Source organism: Myotis nattereri (assembly GCF_964212035.1).
Source record: "Myotis nattereri genome assembly, chromosome: 15".
Taxonomy (NCBI): domain Eukaryota; kingdom Metazoa; phylum Chordata; class Mammalia; order Chiroptera; family Vespertilionidae; genus Myotis; species Myotis nattereri.
The window spans coordinates 30,876,133-30,884,891 of NC_138090.1; the positions used below are offsets into that span (position 1 = coordinate 30,876,133).

At 47.8% G+C, this 8,759-nt stretch overlaps 1 protein-coding gene across 1 annotated transcript in view; it reads left to right on the plus strand.

The window, feature by feature from the left end:
- The window catches only part of TDRD12 (tudor domain containing 12), a gene marked incomplete at its 3' end in the record, with an annotated part of 85,860 nt that extends 78,268 nt beyond the window's left edge, over positions 1 to 7,592 (plus strand). The window contains exons 26-32 of the mRNA XM_081108362.1: positions 220 to 392; positions 4,948 to 5,057; positions 6,166 to 6,226; positions 6,314 to 6,427; positions 6,513 to 6,666; positions 6,749 to 6,815; positions 7,501 to 7,592. Coding sequence (XP_080964488.1) covers positions 220 to 392; positions 4,948 to 5,057; positions 6,166 to 6,226; positions 6,314 to 6,427; positions 6,513 to 6,666; positions 6,749 to 6,815; positions 7,501 to 7,592 — 771 coding nt within the window. The remainder of the gene's footprint in view (positions 1 to 219; positions 393 to 4,947; positions 5,058 to 6,165; positions 6,227 to 6,313; positions 6,428 to 6,512; positions 6,667 to 6,748; positions 6,816 to 7,500) is intronic.
- Positions 7,593 to 8,759: the final 1,167 nt, after the last annotated feature.

Below are 8,759 nucleotides of genomic sequence, written 5' to 3' on the forward strand. Positions count from 1 at the left end.
AAGATACTTGTGAATGCCCAAATTAAAATGAAATACATGACAATATGAAAAGAAAAAAAAAGAAACGATCGGCTGTGCGTGGAGGCCCTTGCACACGGAGCATGTGCCCAAGGGCATCACACCTTGCAGAGCTGGATCGAGAGGCCGCGTGCGCGTGCTTGTGATTCATTTAAAGTTCAAAGTTTGATTCTGCAAATGTATTTTTTTCTTTGATTCAAGGTGCACGTTACAAAACTTTTAAATTTGAAAACTTCTGTCATTGATTACAATGTTCGAGCTGAAATTTTGTCAATGGGAATGGGCATTGATAATCCAGAACATATAGAACAACTGAAAAAATTGTACGAAGGAGCTAAAATACAAACTGTTGAAGAAAGCCGAAGCCAAACACTGTAAGTGGATTTTTGTCTCTCTTTTGGGAGAGCTGTTTTGTGGAAATCTAACTTACAAGCGTTACAGACATTTTTTGAAAGTAGACAGTTTAATGAGTTTCCCTGTTTTTATCACTCAGCTTCAGTAGTTACTTTTGGGAATCTTGTTTTAACCAGACCTCAGCCTTCACTTTTGTTTTTGTGGAGTGATAAAACGGATCCCAGATGTATTATTTCACTGTGTGTCTCTTATGGAATGAGTTTTTATTAGCTGTTTACTGACAGCACAGACAGAAAAGTGCACGTGTTATAAATGTCGTTTGGTAGGTTTTCTGAGCAAGAAACCATCCCCAGATCAGAAACAGGATGTGACTCAGACCAGCTCCTCCCTTCCAGGGCAGCACTGGGTTTGTCCTCTGAGCGGAAGCATGCAGTGTGTCTCTCTTAAGTCTAACTCTTTAGCACAACATTATTTGTGAAACTCATTCATGTTGTGCATGTAGCTGTTGGCCTGACATTCCCATTGCTGAATTATATCCCATTGTGTGAATGTACCATAATTACCCATTCTACTGTTGATGGGAGAAACGTCCAGTGCTGGGCTACTTCGGGTGGTACTTTAACCATTCTCCTGCCTGTGTTTTGGTGCACTTATGAATGTATTTCTGATAGAATAGAATTGCTGAGTCAAGCTAGAGCTACTGCCCCACAGTTTCCACATTGGTTGCACCAGTCTGTACTTCTCCCAGCAGTGTGAGGGACTCGCGACCCCCAAAGCGGGAGGATGATAGCGTGTGTTGCCAAAGGACTCAAATCAAGAACTCCTTCCAACCAGATGAAAATTGCAGACACCTGTAGAAAACTTAGCAAAAACCTTGAAACTTCACAGTGTCCATATAATTAATTGTCTAATGACTAATACATGAAAAGATTCTTTTTTAAAAAATATATATTTTATTGATTTTTTACAGAGAGGAAGGGAGAGGGATAGAGAGTTAGAAACATCGATGAGAGAGAAACATCGATCAGCTGCCTCCTGCACAACTCCTACTGGGGATGTGCCCGCAACCAAGGTACATGCCCTTGACTGGAATCGAACCCGGGACCCTTGAGTCTGCAGGCCGACACTCTATCCACTGAGCCAAACCGGTCAGGGCGAAAAGATTCTTAAACTCATTAGCCATCAGGGAAATGCAGATTAAAAATACAGTGCAGTCATACCACTACATCTTCACCAGAAATGAAAGAAAATACCGTGTTGGCAAGGATGTGGAACAAAAGGCTTTTAAAAACTTGACTGGTGTGCTATTATTACATCTAACAAAATTATTAGTAAATATTCCATTGTATGGATAGACCACCCTTTGTGTATCTATTAATGTTCGTGGACGAATGGCTGTATGAATCGTGCTGCTGAGAACATGCTTAGGGATATCTGTTCACACCCCTGCTTTCAGTTCTTGGGAATATTCCCAGAAGTGGACTTGCTGGATCATGGGGTAATTCTGTGTTTGATTTTTTGAACTGCCAGTGTTTTCCACGGCAGCTGCACCACTTTACATTCCCACTAGCAGTGCACGAAAATTCCCACTTTCTCCACAGCCTCGCCTAGAAATCAGCCCGAGGTCACGTTCAAGGTCGTCTCAGGACTTTTCTGAGCACGCGTCTTGCCTCAGCACGTGCGTGGCTTTCTGCACCCTCCCCTGACCCCCGCAATGTGCTACTGCTGAATGTCCTATTTTCCCAGTGAGTCTCACCCAGTTTCTCCTCTGGGCCTTCAGTGGTCTGCTATGGGTTTCCATGCCTGGTCCCTGCCCCGGGCATCTGTGGTGTCAGCTTTTCCAACCTGCCCACTGCTTTCCTGCCTGTGTGCCAAGATGTGTGAAACAAACAGGCATAGTGCCTGAGTCCCTCGGTGTCTCCCCAGACACCTCAGCACGGCCTGCAGAGAGTTTGCAAGGGGCCTGCTCTGCGCCCTCTGGTTTGAGGGGAAACAGGAATAAGCTGCTGCCACAAGCCCGCCAGGCCCTGGGTGTGGGGCAGAGACAAGTGGACACCACAGAGCCTGCCTCCCCTTCCGAAGCTGGCTGCTTCCTGACTGGGCTTTGTTGGCTGCTGTAAACCGTTCACTTTCCAGAGCTCCTGCAGTCGGTTCAGGCAGCTTCCGGTGGTCCTCGCAGTGTTCCTGATGGGAAATGGTGGGAACTCGGGGCTTCCTCGTTTGCCGTTTTGGTAGCAAGATGCTGGAATATTTCTTTAGTCCAACTTTGTTTCAGTTTACCCAACTAGGAGATAAATACTGTCAATTAAAGTTGCCATTAGGTAGAGTGGAAGTTTTAGAATTCATTCATTCAGTAAATATTGAGTGTCACCTGGAGATACAGTAGTGAACCAAACAGCTGGGTCAGGTGGTGACAAGTGAAGGGAAGCAAATCAACACAGAAAGGCACGTAGGGCAACTTTGGGGCCAAGAAGGTGGGCGGTGACACGGGAGGGGCCTGATGCAGGCAGGCAGCTGAGGGAAGACAGGGACACGTGGCCCAGGCACGGGGAGGAAGGATGGTGACTAGAGCAGCACCTGAGGGAGACGCGGGAGCGGAGGTGGGAGCGGTCCTGGGCCCGACCTTGTCCCTGTGGCCGCGGCAGGGAGTGGGCTCCACTCCGCGGAGGTGGAACCATGCGAGGGTTTTGAGCAGAGAAATCACGTAGTCAAAGGACTCTTGGCTTCTGTGTTGAGAACAGGCTGGAGCGGGGACGCAGGCTGTGCCGAGCTGCGGGCAGGCGGCGGTGGCCTGCGCGCTGGTTTTGTGGGGGTGCTGAGAAGGAGCTGGTTTCTGAGTCGGTTTGTAGTGAGCATGTGGTCTCATGGAGCCTTGTCAGCAGGTCCTGGGTGTGGGAAGCTGGGGTGCCGGGCGAGAGCCCATGCTTTTAAAATGAAGATGTCGTTACAGCTGAGTAGATTGAATCAAAACTGGGATGGATCACTTACCTGAAACAGCTGCATTGAGCCCCAGCTCCGTGTAGAGTGCTCCGCTGGGTCCCTGTGCACACTGCACTGCATTTGTGCTAGTGGAGGAGTATTGCACACCTGCGGCCGTGAACACAGGTGGAGAGAGGAGCAGAGGGCCGCGCGTCTGCAGAAGCCCCCTGGGAAAGCGCAGTTACAGGAGCTGGGTAGGGACACTGTGGTAGTAACCTGGTCAGAGCCAGGAGAATGCTCCATTCCTACAGCAGATTGAGAAAGAGGATGGACTCGGCCTGGAGATGGGGAGGCCGTAGGGCTTAGTGACCAACAGGCAGGGGAGCGAGACTCTGGGACCCTGAGCCCGGGGACTGAGGACAGTGCAGGTTGGTGGCTACAGGACGTTTTCCAGGGGCAGCCGGCCCGTTGGAGAGGAGGAGACACCGCGTTGCTTTTGGACCTGTTCCGGGTCACGAGGCTGAAAGTATGAGACTAGAACGCAGGAAGCCCTGGGGAAGGCTCTGGGCTCCAGGGTGGAGGAGAGTTGAAACTTGGTGAGTGTGTGAGGAGGAAGGGACACCCCACAGCTGAGGGTCTAATGAAGGAGGTAGAGCTGTGGTGGAGGAAGAGGGTGAGCGATGGAGGGCCGGTGCTGCACCCCTGAGAGCGGGCAAGGCCTGAGGAGGGGTCCCGGTGGGTGGACATGGGCACTGCTCTCCGCTGTTTGGGCAGTGCCATGCCGCAGGCTTCATGCATGTCAGTCAAGTCCCCTGGAGACACACGCACATCCCTACCCCAAAGGTGTGTGTGCGTGTGTACACGGGTATACACAGGTGTACACGTGGTGCGTAGGTTTGCTCCTTTAGCCTTGACTTCTCAAAGGATGCACACAAAATGCATTTCATAGTCACCACGAGGAAGGAGTTTGAGTGGCTGGGCAATAGGGTGGAGAGTCACTGTGTAGACTTTTTTATTTATTAAACCACATGAATGTGGTTACCTGCTCAAAAAACCAAAAGAGAAACACAATTTAAAAAACTTGAGAGAAAGGAGGCCGCCCTCTAATCTCTGGTTTTATTAAGTACAATAAAGTAAGGGGCAGGAAAGTGAATTCAGTAGGTTTCCTCTGTTTAAACACGCCCATGTGTGTATGTGTGAGAGAGAGAGAGATAGAAAGATCAGATACTTGCTTTTATATGCAAAGACTTTCTAGAAGCAGACCCAAGCTTGTCCGAGGAGCTGAGGGGTGGGGTGGGGGTGGGGAGAGATGGCTTTTACTCTGCCCTTTTATCCTCCTTAAAGTGGGGGGCAGTATGTTATTCTCAAGTTGAATGACCGGACAGGGAACTTACTTCGGCAAATGAGTTGCTGCATTTATCTGATAATATGTATCAGTCATCTGCTCTGTGCTTGATGCCAGGCCCACAGAGTGAGCAGAGCTGGCTGCCCTGGGGCGACCGTAAAGGGTAAAGGAGCCGTAAGCTCAGCATGCGTGTGGCTCGCGGGAGTGGGCACAGCATGGCCTTTGGTCGCCTGCCTGCCCTCTGGCTGGGAAGTCCCTGCAGGGCCAGGTTTCGCCTGTCTCCTCGGATTAACGTCGCCTCTTCTGTCCAGGGAGCTGTCGTCTACAGAAGAGGCCGCCTGTCTGCAGAGCACACGACCGGAGGACAGGGCTTCGGAAGGAGGTGCCGACTGCGGAAAGAACTCAGGAAACCGGAAGCATGGTTGGTTCCTTAAAGGGTGGTTAATACAACCGCTCCGAGAGGTGTTCCGCTGTGCAGGCCCTCCACTTCAGATGGGTTAGAGCGGGGATTGCCCAGCTTCCTATTTTTGACAATTTGGCTTCCAGTAGTTTTTTTGGTAACTTTTTCACTTTTTATTGTTTGAGGTATAATGTTCATTCAGTAAAGTGCACACCGCTCATGAGATATTTTTACACGTGTATATGTCCAGTAACCAGGCCAAGAACGTGTCCAGAACCCCGACGTCTCCCTTAGGCACTTCCCCGCCTGGAACCTTACCCAGTAACCACTGTTTTGACTTCTGTCGCCATCAGTTTTGCTGAAGCACATAGTATACACTCTTGTGGCTTCTTCATTCAGCGTATGTCTGCGAAATTCATCTAGATAAGTGTGTAGCAGTGCATTTTTTATTGCTGAGATTTTTCTATGCTGTGAATATACCACAGTTTATCAGTTCACCTATGGATGGATGATTTTTTTTTAATAATTCTTTACTGTTGAAAGTATTACATATGTCCCCTTTTCCCCCGTTGATTCCCTCCAGCCCACCCCTGCCCCCCACCCCAGGCCCTCACTGCCCCATTGCCTGTGTCGTTTTCAGTTTTTGATTATTGTTATTCAAGCTGCTATGGACAGTCTTTGGATGGAAGCTTCAAATAATTTAGATGGAGAAGTTTCGTAGCTTTGTTTTAGACAGTGTTATGCTTAGTATGGTTCCGTGAGTGTCCTGCCTACTGCTGTGGAAGCCACCTTAGCGGGTCCGAGCAGGTGAAGACAGCGGAGGAGCCTGAACACGTGTGTCCTGCACCGACTGTAATGTGGGTGCTTTTCAGAGAGTAACCTTAGTTTCCCAGTTGTTTAATTGTACTATTTGTCAAAGCCTGTTTTCATTAGTTTTACTAAGTGCTGTGCATTTTAGTTTTTTTCTAATTATTCCTTGCAAGTGTATACTTAGGTTACTATGGAACTTATGCTCTTAGAGAGTACTTCCTCGGCTAAACGTTGCATAAAATGCAAAATAAGCACATATGTGTTTACATGATGGAGGTGCGTATCAGTAACCTGTGGGGAACTGTGACCTTTTGTACAGAAGCTTCACCTGGAAACACTGGCGCTGCTTCCGTGAACAGAACTACAGAGCCCCTGCAAAGGTATGGCCGCCCCGCCCGAGGTCCGCTCTCCGTCCTCACCTGGCAAGTGGTGGTGAGAGAGATGTCAGCCCTTTTCTTTCCCTCCAGCTTCCACCCACCAATAAAATGGTTCCAAAAAGAGGATGTGGTCATATTGAAGATACGAATAAGGAATGTAAAAGATTACAAGTGCAAATATTTTAGAGATAGAGTCATTTTCAGGTAGGTCTATGTAAATCTTATAAAGTAAAATAGAAATAATCCTCAACATTTTAAAAAACTGACTCTCTTCTTTTTGTAAACCTAGCGCCTGGGTAGGAGAAAAATTTTACTTGGCTGATTTGGAGTTGCAGGCCAACATAATAAAGGACGATTGCAAATGCATAATTAAAAACGAGGAACCTATAATCACTCTTGCAAAAGAGAGAAGGGAATCTTGGTGTAGCTTACTCAGACAGAAGGTGAGTTGAAATGAACTGGCTGGTCTTAACAGCCTGAGCGTGTTTTATTTTCTCACTTAATGTGAACTGTTTTATTGTACAGAATCCTAATGTGGCTTTCGATTTTGATCACTGGGAAGAATGTGAAGAGGAGAGCCATTTCTCCAAGGGTAAGAGGGGATGTCCCCGTCCCTAGAGAGAGGGTAGGTCCTGAGTGCCACGGGGTGGACATAGTCACCCAGCTGATCTTGGGAAAGTGTGGCCTTCGGGGAAGTGGGTGATTCCTGTAAAGCCCTTAGGAATCAGTTTTCTTCCTGTGGTTGATCTTGATGCTACATGTTCCAGCTTGAGGAGCTATCCATTCTTGGTTATAAACATACCTTTATTATTATTATTATTATTATTATTAAATATATTTTTATTGATTTCAAGGAGGAAGGGAGAGGAAGAGAGAGGTAGAAACATCAATGATGAGAGGGAATCATTGATTGGCTGCCTCCTGCCTGTTGGACCAAGCCCGCAACCCAAGCAGGTGCCCTTGACCAGAATCGAACCTGGGGCCCTTCCGTCCGCAGGCCGACGCTCTATCCACTGAGCCAAACCAGCTAGGGCAACATACCTTCTTATAACACTTTTACAAGTAGTTTTCCTAGGAGAAAATTTTATTTATAAGCAAGCGATTTTTACCTGCTCATTTCCTGCCCAAAATAATGAAATTATAAAATAAGTTGTATAATAGATAGAGGTAGAGCCCAAGAGACTTTTTCTACATTGACCAAAATAATGGGAGGGGAAAAGATTTGCCAATTAGTTCTTAGTTAACATATGTTTTAAACTAATATCTGACTCTTTTAGTTGTAACATCTAAAAACCTGTCCTGCAAAGTGGCAGAGGTGATGGAGAGCAGTGACCAGACTTCAGAGGATGAGGAGACCGAGAGTGACTGAGCGTGTGGGCCGGATCCTGAGGCGGACAGGGGGTCGCCGCGTGACTGGACGCTAGAGAACAGCAGTCACGTTCACACCATTTTATTATGAGGGGTCATCTGGTGGCACCGGGATTGGTAATGGTGAGAAATTCTGAATCTATTTAAAAATGGGCTGAGGCCCGGGCCTGGTAGCTCAGTTGGTTAGAGCGTCGCCCCTATATGCCAAGGTTGTGGGTTCAATCCCCAGTCAGGGCACATACAAGAGTCAACCAATGAATGCATAAATAAGTGGAACAACAAATCGATGTTTCTCTCTCAAGTTAATAAAAAAATAAAAATGTTAAAAAAGGGCTGAAGATGAGACTATGAAGGAGGGTGGAAGCGGAGACAAGAAGTGCTGGTCTAACAGCCCAACTTCCCGCTGTCCTGCTCATTGCGTCATTGCCTCATGCGAAGCCCATCCCCACATACCCCAGTTGAATGACAAAGAGCGCCCGGCTTTCGGGTAATGAACTGTACTATCTGGAGCTCGTCTATTTGTATTTTTCATTTAAAACTACGTTTGGTGCATTCCTAAAAACATCTTGGCATATAAGTTGAAGTTTCTGTCTCATAAATCCATACTTGGCAGTGCTTAACAGAGCCTTTCGGCCATGAGTTAGTTGGGATTCAAACTTGTAGTAACACCTCTGGTGTCCTTAAGATATTGATCGCTACTCCGGGCAAGTTTACTTCGTATAAAGTTATTTCAAGGATAAAAATGGGGTGGCCTGAGTCATACCAGCCAGACCCAAGGCTCTCTGGAGGTAAGCTACTGCTTCTGCAGGACCCTCTGAACCTGCGGAGTCCTGGGCCAGTGAGGCGAAGGTTCCCCTTCAGTGGAAAAGGAAAAGGACCTGTGGGGTGCCTGCAGGTAATCCTCAGGACACCTGGGTGTGATGACGCCTAACAACATTCATGACCCCGTTCTGGGGCTGGGGCACCAGGTTCACAAGACAGTTGGGAGGAATGTGTACTGTCACTACCCCTTAAATGTGGCGCCCAGAGCCTGACTGTTCATGTGAATTGGAAAAGGTAGAAAGAGCCCCTGGGAAATGTAAGGGCTGTGCACATCTTCATTCAGCATGAGGGCAGCCGCGCCCAGAGGTGGAGAAGCGGCTCTAGAACACGGCTGTGCGACTTGCCC